The following is a 13667-nucleotide window of genomic DNA, read 5'->3' on the forward strand; positions in this document are numbered from 1 at the left end:
CCTTATACTAGGCTACTACATTACCAGCACCATCCCCACTCCCCTGGTCCAACTTTACTTTTGCTTTTTGATCCTCACACATCCACCCTATAAGTTAAAATTCCCATACTCACTACAGTTCAGCTGCAGTAATCCACACACTTTCCGATGTGTTAACTCTGGACTCCCCACCTCGTCAAAGCCGCTTCAGTCTAATCTTCATGCCATAATACATCATTCTAGCACCCCCTTCCACTCTCTCCTGCCTCTTGCTTTATCAAAGGTTGAGAAGCATTACTACTACCTCAGTGGTATGTTACCGTACAAGATAAATATTAGGGAGAAGTCATATGACAGAATAGGGGTTGTCGAAGGATAAAATACTAACAATAAGGCTTTGATTAAAAGTTTTTCCTTAAGTTGCAGCCCTTGTGCAGCCACCTCTTTCTGCAGGGGATAAAATTACTAGTGGTGAAATGAAGTTCACACCCTCTGGAATTTTACCATTTAAATTTTGGGACATCAGGATTTAATGGTGGTGAAAAGACCGGTAAGTACTGGTTCATGTGGATTTTGATGCAGAACGCGTCAAAAGTACACACTTCATGTCCCATTTTTAGAGGTAAATTAATAGTTGGTACGGTTTATCATACTTCATGAATTCCTAAGTACAGGTTACTTGATTTCACTAGAACTCACCAACAGCTCCAAATGTCCATGTCTCTCTTAATCAAAGCTTAAGAGGGAGGGAGAGAAAGTAAGGTAAAGAGAAGGGAGGAAGAAAGGTAGAGGGGGCACAAGTTCAGGAGGGAGCGGGATATTATAGCAGAAGACAGGAATGTAAAAGAGGGTGAAAACATGCGGAGGAGTATATGGTGGGAAAGAAAAAATAAAGGAGATAAGTGAGAATGGAGATATGGTTTAAGAGGTAATCTGATACACATATATAAAAGGGAAAAACTAATAAAGGAAAGTGAAAAAGAAGAATTAAGCGCAAGATAACAGAAGGGAGAGGAACGCTGAGAAAGAGCAACAGAAGCAGAGAGCAATCAACAGGTTCATTAAAATGTATGCAGATTGTAAGCTAGACAAATAATGAAATCAAGAAAAGAACTGAGCAATATGGCTAAATCCATATAAATAGAAACTTAACAAATGAGAGAAAGAAGTTAAGCGAGGTTAATCGACTTAGAAGGCTATCTGGAGATTTTTCAGCAAACCAGTGGGCAGGTTGGATTGTTCTGTAAGAGTTTGTCACAGATTCAGGGAAATTTAGAATTTCCCTGAAATGAGTAAACAATATGGAACAAAAGCAAAGCACTCTTGTTCTCCCAGCCTCTGAGACAGTGGTCATGTCGTGAAATCTCCCCATATCCCCAAAAGTCCACTATGCCACCCGACAAAGTGCGGTATCTTTCAGGAGAACAGTAGCCCAGCCCTGGAAAATCAGCTTGCATTTCCCATCAGCTACACGTACTTGGAAATTACGGGGTCATACAGCAGAGCATACCACCGCTCCTGGATTTCACGCTGAGTGAACCGGCAGCTGAACTTCACACCCAGGTGCACCACGGCCAAATCATTGGTCTGAAACAAAAGAAAACACTTAACAAGCAGTGAAAGAAAAAAAACAAAATACAAACATATTACAAAAAGCAGGCTCACAAACACCCCCTTCACAAGCAGACTGCTTCCAGGGAAGGCAGCGGGAATGGAGAATGCTGCGAGCTGAAGTACTCCTGAATGTATCCCTAAGGTAATACTTCAAATGTAATGTCAATAAATTAGTTACCGTAAATTAAACTGTATACTTCATAATCCATTTCAACCAACAAATGCATTTACAAAGTTTACAAAAAATGTCAATACACCCAATTCTACTTCATCAGGACCCCTTGTACTAGAATACACCTTCTAAAAATTAAATAGATGTTTTCCCTTGACCCATTTTGGTTCAATTAATCATTTTTGCATCCTAGAAACATCAGCACATCGAAACAGAAATGGTCCCTGGTTTCCACTGTCAAATACCAAAAGCTATAATCACACTGTTGGCTTTCAAGATCATTAACGGCGCAAGCCAGATGAGACTGTTGAAGAAGAAAGTGTTTTGGGAGAATTCCAAAGCATAATTTACATTGATTGTATTCCCAGTAAAGAATGCATGATTCAGATACAAGTTACCCGATATTAAGCATTCATTATACAACTGTGCTGTCTCATCAGACATTCTGCTTTGCTTGCAGCAGAGTTTACTTACATCCTTTGATTCCAATTTAATTCAAAATGCAGGCTCAAAGTCTGAAAAAGTCTTCATTCCACGAAACATACTAGGGAATTTTCCTGGAGGAGCAGTCATAATATTGTACCAAAACATAAATATGCCAGTTAGTACTTTTGCCAGATTGACCTACGTACAGCAGCTCTGTAGGAAGCTGGCTCTGTATATAGCATGCAGTGGAACGAAAGAAAATAGGCAGAGGTAAAGTAGATAGCACCTCACTCTCTATTTGCGGTAGTGTGGTCGAGCAGTAAGACTTTATCAGAGGACAGTGTTTAGCATTTTTTTGTACACACTCAGTCAGCAAATGAATTCACACACTCAAAGACTGAACTTCAGACCAATTGTTTTTGTTAGTTAGTACAATTTTAAAGAATTTCTTTAGGTTTTCCAACTCCACACTTAGAAACTTTGTATAGAAAAACAGTCAATGTTATCCTATAGAGGAAAATAGTGTTATCGGTTTAAAGGTAAGTACTTTGTTATGGGCGTTGGTGTTCTGGGGTTAGACTCAGGGGTACCCCACGGTCAAGGATGCACTTTTGTTACACACTCAGCGGCACTAGGGCGGCTGGGTGCAGAGGCTCAATGTTATCCAATGGGGAAAGAGGGCCTTCGGTTGGCGGCTGCTGACTAGCAGGCCACTGGGTTGTGGGAGCAAAGCTCCTGGACTTAAGCTCAGGTCAAATGGGGGTTTAGGCCAGCACATAAGATGCACTCTCAGCGGCACTGGGGCGGCCGGGTGCAGAATGCTGTTTTGGCGTCTGAAGCCCAGTAGCTTTCAATGAGAAGTCTCCAGTTTGCAAAAGCACTGCAGGCTCTGGGACGAAGGTCTTCTGGGTGCGACCACCACTTGGAGTGGTAAGTTGGGATCTTGGGGGTTGGTTAGGCACCATCAGTAGGGCCACCCAAGGCTGTGGGGGGTTGGGTGAAGGGGTGCCTTTTAGGGTCGAATATTCTTACCAGATCCTGGTTGCGGTTTGGGGGACCTTCTGGTTTGAGGCTGCAGGTGTCGGCTGGAGGCTTGAGGCAGGTCATGGGTCGCCGTATCTCGGGTCAGGATCGCCAGGAGGACCTCCTCTTGGTGTTGGGCCACTCTAACTCGGGCGTGGGGTCCAGAGTGGTGCAGACCCGCGGATCCTTGCGGGACTGGAGTCTGCTTGAACAAATCCGGTGTTCACGGGAAGGCATGCAGGTCCTCCGGGTTTGTTCAGGTTGCTGGCTGCAGGACACACCGGGATTTCGCTGGAACAAGTTAGAGGTGGGGACAGGCCGGTAGGGCTGGGACCAAGTCCGAGGTTGTCCTCCTCTTGTTACCTTTGGCACGGCTGTTCGGTCCTCCTTCTTCTATTCTTCTTGCAGGTTCTTGTCTGCCTTTTTGGTTCAGGGCTGCATCCTAAATACTGTATTTAGGGGGCGTTTTAGGGGTCTCGAGGTCAGTAGCCAATGGCTTACTGACCTTAGGGTGACTACACCCTTAGTGTGCTCACCCCACCCAGGGGAGTGAGCACAATCCCTAATCCATATTGGGGAGTACCTGCCCTCTGCAAGATGGGGGGCACTGAAGAGTGGGCTTCACCTCGCCTCCCCCATCTGATGCGTGGGGTTGGTAGACGTGGGCACACCTTCTCAGCTGGCTAATTTTTCCTGCCTGTCTTCCCGCCGAAAAGGAGGTGAGACAGGAAGGGGACCTGCTCCTCATAGCAGTAGAGGCTGGGGGTCACATTACAAAGGCTGCCAGGCCTTTGAAGCTCTCCTGCCACAGATGGCTCTTCCTGGCTGGGGGAGGTGTGAACACCTCCTCCCAGGAAAGGATTTGTTGCTGGGCTCAGGGGGTGAAGGCTCCCACCCTAGGGATCCAGAAACATGTCTCATGTGGCAGGCTCGTGTGTACCAGTCAGGGAACCCAACAGAGGCTAGTAATTTTTCAGGGGGGCATCTCTAAGATTCCCTTTGAGTGCATTTTCATTAAATCACACACTGGCATCAGTGTGGGTTTAATGTGCTGAGAAGTTGAATACAAAAATTCTCAGTTTTCTGTGTAGCCATTATGGTGCTGAAACAAAGTAAATCCTGAGTCGAGGTGTCAAGCCTCCTCTCCCAGGATGGGCAGGGTCCACGAAGGGGAAGCTTCAAAGGCTTGCCGTCTTTGTGACATGGCCCAGCTACTTGCTGCTCCCAGCAAACTGGCCCCACCCCTTTGCAGGCTGTGTGTTTTGGTGCAGAGTCGACGTGGCACACATCCCTATGTGCCATGCATACAAACCACTGCCTATGGTATAGGTAAGACATCTTATTAGCTGGGTGCACTATACCACTGGTGAGGCTACAGGTGCATGAGCCCTGTAACCCTGTACCCCTACAGTGTAAGTCCATTCTTAGACATTGTAAGTGCAGCAAAGCCATAAAGAGTATGTGGTTTGGGAGTTTGTCATTACGAACTCCACAGCACCATAATGGCTTTACTGAATTCTGAGAAGTTTGGTACCAAACTTCTCAGCACATTAAACACACACTGATGCCAGTGTGGGATTTAATGCCAAATGCACTCAGAGGGTATCTTAGAGATGCCCCCTGAAAAAGGACCTAACTCTAGTGTCCTGGCTGCTCGCCAGCTACCACCCCCAAACATGTTTCTGGACCCCTGGATCGAGAGCCTCTGGCTCTCGGGGTCTTGAAAAAAAGTACATCCTGGGTCGAGGTGCCAAGCCTCCTTTCCCAGGATGGGCAGGGTCCACTAAGGGAAGCTTCAAAGGCTTGCCGCCTTTGTGAGCTGGCACAGCTACTTGCTGCTCCCAGCAAACTGGCACCCACCGGTTCTGACTCCAACTTTGGAGGGAGACTCGGCGGGAAAACTAAGATAGGAGGAAAGGTGTGCCCATCTTTGCAAACCCCACCCCTCAGGTGGGAGAAGCGGGCGTAGCACAACTCTCTGTCCCCGCCATCTTGAAGATGGGGGGACCCAGCCAAGCAGAGTGAGGCTTATGCACCCCTCCAGCTGGAGGGTGGCATAATAGGGGTTGTCCCACCCCAAGTAAGGGACCCATTGGTCCCGATCTGTAACTACCTGAAACGCTCCTTAATTTAGTATTTTAAGCCAACCCCGAACCTTGCCTCCTCAGACAAGAAAGTAGAAGGACCGAAGACCCGTGCTGAAGGAAGGAGGACACCGACTGACTTGGCCCCAGCCCTACCGGCCTGTCCTGACCTTGACCGCCTCCAGCGGAATCCCGGCATCTCGTGCAGCCGGAAGCCCCAGAGAACCTATCCTGCCTTCCCTAGACTTTGTCTCCATGAGCACTGGACTTACTCAAGAAACCAGACCATGGCTCAAGCCGAATCCGCGAGCCTGCACCACTCTGAACCAGATGCCCACGGCCCAAGTTCGAGTGGCCCAACACCACATCTGGAGGATACCCCCAGACCACAGCCGGGGCAGGTAAGGAAAACCAGACGCCTCAAGACACCCCCTGCCCCTGACGCTCCACGGGCTTGGGTGACCCATCCGACGGCGTCCAGGCAACCACCAGCATCTCAACATACCTCTCCAAAAGGTGGTCGCCTCCAGAAAGTCTTCGTGCCTGAGCCTGCAGTGTTTGTTCTGACCGGAGCTTTCCCATTGAAAACAACAAACCACCCGACGTCTATCAAGAACCCTGCACCTGGCCACCCCTGTGCTGCTGTGGATGCACCTTGTGTGCTAACTTGGATCCCCCTTTGCCCTGAGCTTAACCCTAGGAGCTGTGCTCCCTCAACCTTGTGGCCTGCCCAAGAGCAGCCACCAACAGGCGGCCACCCTAGCCCCATAGGCTAACATTGGGCCTCAGCACGCTGCACCTGGTCGCCCCAAGGCCGCTGAGGGCTCTTTTTTTACTGCATCCATGACCCTCGGGGAACCCTTGTTCTAACTCAAGAAATGCAACCCTAAAGATAGATTACTTACCTGCAAACCGATAACCTAATTTTTCTCCTTAGGATTGCATGGACTGTTTTCCCTGAAAAACTTTTAAGTGTTGATGGTGCTTGTATCGTATGGGAACCTAAAAAAGTGTATTTTGTATGCAAACTGTTTTACTCACCTTTTATCTAGGAAATGTCCCAGTGTCATATCTAGGTATATCACACCGAGTAGAAAAAAGTAATCTAGAAAGTAATCTAAAATGTAATCAAAAGTATTCCACAAGTAATTACAGCTGTATTTGCATATTTTACAAACCTGTAAGAAAAGCGATTGTCCATCCATCTTGCTTGTTGATCAATCTCACAAATAGATCGTAAGATGATATCTATTTTTACCTCAGTATACCTTTGGGGATCCACTGGACACTCTGCACACTATACCTTACTTTGGTATAGTATAAAAAGAGCCAGCTTCTTACACAACCCATATCCCACTTGAATGCCTATATCAAATTGTTAACCAATATTTTAGCAGCATGCCTAAACCCGCTTATGCCGGGCGTTTAGATCCAGATCAAGCGAGATTCATCCCACATAGACAATGCAGGGACAATACCAAGCAAATTATTCATCTGCTCGACAAGGCCGTGCGGTCCAACCGGCAGATCATGCTTTTTGCTATAGATGCAGAAAAGGCATTTCTTGGGCTTGGGTTCTCACAAGCATTTTGCAACGATAGCCAACACCAAGCGACGATCAGAGTAAACGGTCAGAGTTCATCTGTAGGGGGACAAGAAGTGGTGTCCGCTTTCACCTCTGCTCTTTGCCCTGTATATGAAGACCTTTGCCCAAAGGGTGCTTGACAATACCCGCATCACTTGGGTTGTTTTTGGCGGGGAGGAACATACGATCGGCCTATATGATGTCATAGTGCCTTTGGATCACCCAGCGTCCCGGTTTTTATTGCTGAGATGGAGACCTTCAGTGGAGTGGCAGGATTTCGGGCAAACAACCAGAATTCACCTGCTCTGAACCTCTCGGTCCCCAGGGAGACAGCAGCTCTCCTGGCCTGTAAGTTCCCAATGCAGTGGCAATCCATCTCCAACCCCTACTTGGGTACCCAAGTAGCTCAGACTGTCTAGGAGACGGTGAACATGAACTTCCACCTCCTCTGTCAACAGATTAGAAGAGATCTGGCACAAAGGTGGCTATACCGACTCTCCTGACTTGGTTGTGTAGCTACACTGAAGATTACGAACCTCCCGTGAATATTCTTTCTCTTCCAGGCGCTCCTGCTCGAGACCCCCACTGACATGATACCAGCCCTAGAAAGAGAAACGCATAATTTTGTTTCGGTAGAGAGGTGGCCCTGTATGATTGGAGATCAAAGCTATTGCCCCCAGGGAAGGGTGGTCTGGTAATTCCCAAATCTCTTGCAATATTACCAAGCAGGGCTGCTGTACTATATGGTCGAGAGTCACCTGAGAAACCTTGGCTGTTCCTGGATAGGACGGTGGCGGGAACTTCTCTTTGAAAGGTCCTCTTATTTACCTTTTTCACAGAGAGCACAGGGGCCCAGTCACTAAATCCAACATGTATGTTTGGGATCGAGTGCTACCCATAATGACCCAACATCGTTTCCCTCCCCGCTCACACCAGTGATTGGTTACAAGACTCAACACCTGGCCAGAACCTGGCTGCATTTCATGTCAGCAGAGCGCTGGTTGCCGCTCCGTTGGCCATTTCTTCGACGTAGATGGTCCCCTCCCCTTGGAGCAACTCTGGGCAGACTATGGCCTTCCAGAGACAGAGCGACTGCGATATCTACATGTTAGGCATTGGGTAATGCATCCTACAGTGCATCCGGGAGCGCAAAGGCCTCTCACCACATTTGAGAGGTAGCTAGTTACCAAAACTATACATATGCGACTCATTACTGACTACTATAGCCTTAAGCAGAAGGCCACACCAGCAACTAAATCTCCTGGGCAGAAGCGTTGGGAACAGGAACAGGGTTGGCAGCTCATGATAAAGGAATGGGAGTAGATATTCTACAGGGGGTGTCACACGACACGTAACATGGGTAGCACTGAGACAGCTACAAAAATAGTTATGTATTAGTATCTCACACCAGAGCGCAGCACAGGGGCAACCCTTCCAGCAGCGATGACTGCTGGAGACATTGTGGGGCCCACGAAACACTCATACACCTACTATGGAAGTGACCCAAACTTCAACAATATCTGAAGGTGATCCCAGATTATATGGATACTCACTTTGACACTCAATTACCTTGCTTTCCCATATACATTTCCACTCAAATCGCATAAGGGACGGCAGATAGGCCTGGCGCTGGGAGTGGCTCTCTAGAATATCCTCAGCCTTTGGGGTACAGATAGAACTCATCAGCAGTTCAAAATAGCTTTAGACAAAGCGGATCATAAGGAATCCTTTTTTCTTATTGTCAGATCCTTAAGAGAGGAAAACATGTGGACTTCGTCATTAGGAAGTACGCCAATAGAGAAATGCAAAATACATGACAGACTTATAAAGTTAAGCTCTATCTCCTTCGTATGGGCTGTTTTTCCTCATTAGATCTCTTCCCTCCATGGGTGAGTTGTTCAGTGTGCTCTCCCTTATATAAAATTAAGACGACATCATTTCAAATTCAATTTTCTTCATTTAATCTTATTTTGCATAGCTTCTTCCATTTCTGGTATGTGTAACAGTGTTACACTTGGTATATTATGAATAGATAAGCAACAGGCAGCAGGCACAAGTTTTGCCTCTTCGGGCTATCAAGCCTGGGGGTTCTCAACGCTCAGCAGGTAACACAATATACATTAGGCCTTCTTAAGTCTATGCCACAGGTAGTATTTAATCTTGGGACAGTCCATTTACGGGTCGCACTGTTGGCATGGTATCAGGTGCATCTTAGGACCATGCCAGCAGTGCAACCTGTGAATGGACTGCGAGAAGGGATTTATCCTGAGATGAAATACTACCGAAGGTGAGGATTATGCTAGTTTAAAATTTGCTCACCACAAGCCGAGCCATATCGAACACCGATGGAAAATTGAACCTATGGTAGATTCAGAGGACCAAATCGGCCACATTCATAATGTCCTCCAAGTGGGCGCCCAAAGTGAATGCCTTTGAGGGCATTGCTCATTGAGCTAAGTGTGCACCAAAATTCAGCAGGTCCACCCCTGCTTCCTGCATAACCCACCAAACCCTGCGGGCTATGGTCAGTGAAGACACCACCCTGTGGGGCTTCCAGGGTACGATTAGAAGCTCCCTCTCCCCCGGAGGTCGTAATTCTGTGGACATATCCTCATAAGCCTTGAGGCATTGAACCACACACAGCTTAAGGGAATCCGGAAAGGACAGGCAATCAATGACCCTTGTATTGGACTTCGTTCTTCTGCTAACCGTGAATAAGACCCGCGAAGCAGAAAGAATCCTCTTGTAACGTCCAGGGCCCGAACATCCAAGACCCATCTACAGGAAATCAAGCATAAAAGCATGCAAGTTTCGCGGACAGCGCTTTCCGGGACAAGTACTTGTTTGGTTACCAGGAAAGGAAAGGTTAAGCACCCTGTTAACGTCTCAGAGCCGAATATCTCGGTTCTGGGGGAAGCGACAACGTAATACCCCGGAGCAAACAAGGGAACCATCCAGGGGTGCATGCCACGCAGAAAGAGCTGAGCAAAATGTATTAATCGAGCAGTACGCCAAACCCTCCTGCGCTAAATGAGCGAGAAAGTTCAAAATGTGAACTTGCTACCACACGACCATGGGATCACAACCTCATCGTACACACCAACTACACCATTGCGTCCAAGCAGAACGATACAGTTTGGTGGTGCTGGCGGACCAGGCCTTGGACAAAAGTTCCTCAGCCTTGCTCGAAAGGCGTAGGACCGACCATCGACGCCTGAAATCCTCCACGCCACTAGACACAAGGAGCCTTCCAGGACCAATCGTTGGGGGGAGGAGAGCGGGACTGAGTAGAAGCGTCAGAAACAGGGGGATTTGGATCAGAGAATCCCAAGAAAGTTCCAGAAGAACCTGAAATCACACTCGAGACCCCCAGATCGGGGTTATCAGCACTACCTCCGCCTGCTGATGCCTGACTTGGGCCGCTGCCTGGGTGATCCTGAAAAACAGCATAACGGGTACCCCTTCTTTGGTGCCCAATCCTGAAGAAAAGCATCCGTTGCGGACGTCGTAGGGTCCTGCCTCCAGCTGACAAACCAGGGAAGCTGATGGTCTAGATGGGATGCAAACAGGTCCACTAAAAGCAGACCCCACTGGGCCTGAAGTGCCGCAAAGACCTCTGGGTTCACCTGCCAAAGACTGGAATCCCAGAAATTGAGTCACTGCCGGTCCGCCACCTGATTCTCCTGACCGGGTAGGTACTCTGCATTGACTAAGACCTGGTTCTCCAGATAAAACTGGCTGCCAGATCTGAGAGCACCATTGAGCGGGTGCCCCCCAGATGGTTAATATACCGCACCATGGACATATTGTCCATCTTGAGGAGTATGCACGTTTGGATCGTTCCTTGGTCCAACGTCGGACCGCAAACGACCCGGCCAAGAGCTCCAAACAGTTGTAAAGTCTGCTCTTGCGGAGACCACACACCGCCGGTGGAGAACTTCCCACATCGTACACCCATGTCTGACCTGCTGGCATCGCACTCTATTACGAGGTCTAGAATGGAGCCAAAGATCACCCTTCTGTTCAAGGCCTTCACGTGAGAGAGCCACAAATTAATTTCATCCAGAGCATCCTCTAACAGCATGACAGCATGAAAGAACGAGAGCCCCTTTCGAAGGTGCTGCGCTTTGAGGCATCAAAGAGCCCAATAGTGGAGCGGGCCTGGAATGATGAACTGAACGAAGGCAGACAACAACCTCAAAAGGCGCAGGAGCTGGCTCAAAGAGACCTGCTGCCTGGACAGGGTCCTCCAGAGCTCTTGGCGGATCCTCGCCACCTTGAGTAAAGGCAATCTGAGCGTGGCCGCCGTAGAATCGATCACAAACCTCGAAAAGATTGAATTTTGAGCCAGGACCAGAAGGAACTTTCCCTCGTTTATAAAAAAGCCCAAGCTTTCGAGAAGAGTAATCACCCTTTGCAAATGCAGCAAAAACCTGCCAGGGTCTTGGTCCATGAGGAGTATAGCGTGCAAATAAACAATAGGGCACAGTCCCCCCTCCCACAGGTGCTACACGACTGGTTTGGGAACCTTTGTGAAATACCACAGGATGAAGAAAAAGCCAAAGGGAAGAGTGAGAAATTCGAAAATCCTGTTGTGCCAAATGAGTTGGGGAAACCGCCTGTAGGGTGGGAAGATCAGAATGGACAGATATGTATCCTTCAGGACACGGCGAACCATCAAGTCTGAGGGGCAGAAAAGGTTGCACAAAAGATGGATGCCCTCCATCTTGAAGTGGCAATACACCAGCCACTCACGCAAGTTTTATAACTGCCCATTGCCCCCCATTGGACTTGTCGACCAGAAAAATGATGCTGAGAAAACCATGCAGGTGAATGACCGTGGGACAAATTCCCCTTTGGCCAGGAGCGCAGAAATCTCCGCATCCATGGTCACTGCCTGGATCGGCCATGGATGCGCCAGCTGCATGGGGGAACCGAAGAACTCCAAGTGAAACCCATGAACAGTCTGAAAGGCCCACAAATCCGATGTGATCTGTCGCAAGACATGGATAAAACTCACCAGCCGGCCCCATACCCTTACAAGGGAAGAAGGGAAAACACTCACCATCCTAGGCTCCATCACCAGACTCAGAGTGACTTTCCCTTCCGAAGAGGGGCTCTGATCCTGGCAGCCACATATTTCGCCAACTTTGAAGAGGGGGCCCACTCCGAAGAGCAAGGGTGCACAATTTCCTTTGGATCTAGCATATCTGAATTCTCATCCCCTGCTATGGGGTCGGTGCCTGCCCCTGGGGCTGGAGGAGCAGACGCCATGGCCTGGAAGGCCCAGCAGCCTAGTCATCGTCATCATCATCATCATGAGGGGTAGGGGAGGAGTGGAGTGGCAGTATCCGGGTCAGTAGAACTCCAGGGGAGAATGGTGACTAGATCTGGGCCAAGAAATCTTCTCACAGGAGCTCAAAAGCGTTGTAGCCCACCGCGCCTCCCAAGGGCGCTTATTAGAACAGGGTCTGAGCCTTGAGGGGTGGTGGCAGGCCCAGGAGGAGGAGGGTGGGGATTTGCAAACTTGGCAGTCGCAAGCTATATTTGCGTTGTTCCATAGGGGCCACAGCACTGTATATGGAGGCATCAACAACCTGGTACAATTTATCATCCCATGGGAGGGAAGCCAGGGGGGAATCCAGCAGATCATCCTCCCCCAACATATCATAATGAGTCTCAATGGCAGAACCCACTAGAGAACAGCGAGACATGCAGGAAGCCCCTTCGTTTAAGCCACAAGAAGCAAGAGCACTGCCTAGGGATATACAGTGGGTACAGCAGTCTGAGAGCACTGCACTACTAAACTATGAATCAGCCACCAATTTGAGTGGGCACAGCTGCACAATCAGTTTGGTTCTCTGCGAAGGGATTTAAACCCTCTCAGTGCCAAGAAGATAATCTGGGGTAATCCCTGCCTGGGAGCATGTTCCTCATAGGCTCGAGACCAAATACAAGTATGGACCCCGTAGGGTGATTCACAATGCAGGCACACTACAGACCCGGTCGCTGAGCAGGCGTAAAGGATTCAATGCAGGTTACTGCCTGTACAGACCCCGAGTCACGGGACATCAGCTCTCCAGGGAGGGGAGGGGGGACGACAGGATTGTGGACCAGCTCCGGTACGCGACTCATTTCCCGGTAGCGTAGGAACAAGTTACGTGCCACAACCATAGAGCCTAACACTGACCTGTGCCATGCCCCACATAGCTCACCAAAGCGTGAGCTGCACCAAGAAAAGCATAAATCACAACCGTGAAAGGAGCACAAAAGCATCCTGCAGCACACACGCTCAACAATAAAAAAACTCCACATACACACAGCATAAGCAAAACACAGACCATTCTGAACAGCGAAAAAGAAAGGAACTTGGCTTTGGCTGCGAGCAGCGAATAAAGAATCTGAAGACTCGCAGACAAGGAGTTTCATAAAAAGAGCGGTCTTATGATTGAATGAGGCTCAACTGTCTTCCCAAATTCCCGGTGATTCATGGGAATTGTAGATCCTTCTGAGTTGTTTACATAGCAGCTGTTTAATAAAAATGAAGTAAGTGGAAATATAAGCCTCGCCAACGAGTCCTTAATAGAACTGAAACTTTCCGTTACAGTAGTTAGGAAATTTTTCATGACATATTATGACAATGATATACGCTGAAAAGCCATGATGTACAGTGATTGTAACAGTGTGCTAAGGATTTAGATACAAGCAACAATACGCGGAACAACATTCATGCCATGACAGTAGAACACATGGTACATGGCCGTGGGAAAAGAGCACATAATCC

The 13667-nt window shown here is 48.4% G+C and overlaps 1 protein-coding gene across 1 annotated transcript in view; it reads right to left on the reverse strand.

Moving 5' to 3' along the window:
• MCRS1 (microspherule protein 1) overlaps positions 1 to 13667 on the reverse strand; it is a 238183-nt gene that overhangs the window by 109101 nt on the left and 115415 nt on the right. The window contains exon 6 of the mRNA XM_078689171.1: positions 1457 to 1566. Coding sequence (XP_078545297.1) covers positions 1457 to 1566 — 110 coding nt within the window. The remainder of the gene's footprint in view (positions 1 to 1456; positions 1567 to 13667) is intronic.

The sequence above is a fragment of the Lissotriton helveticus genome, chromosome 1_1, assembly GCF_964261635.1.
Source record: "Lissotriton helveticus chromosome 1_1, aLisHel1.1, whole genome shotgun sequence".
In the NCBI taxonomy this organism is placed as follows: domain Eukaryota; kingdom Metazoa; phylum Chordata; class Amphibia; order Caudata; family Salamandridae; genus Lissotriton; species Lissotriton helveticus.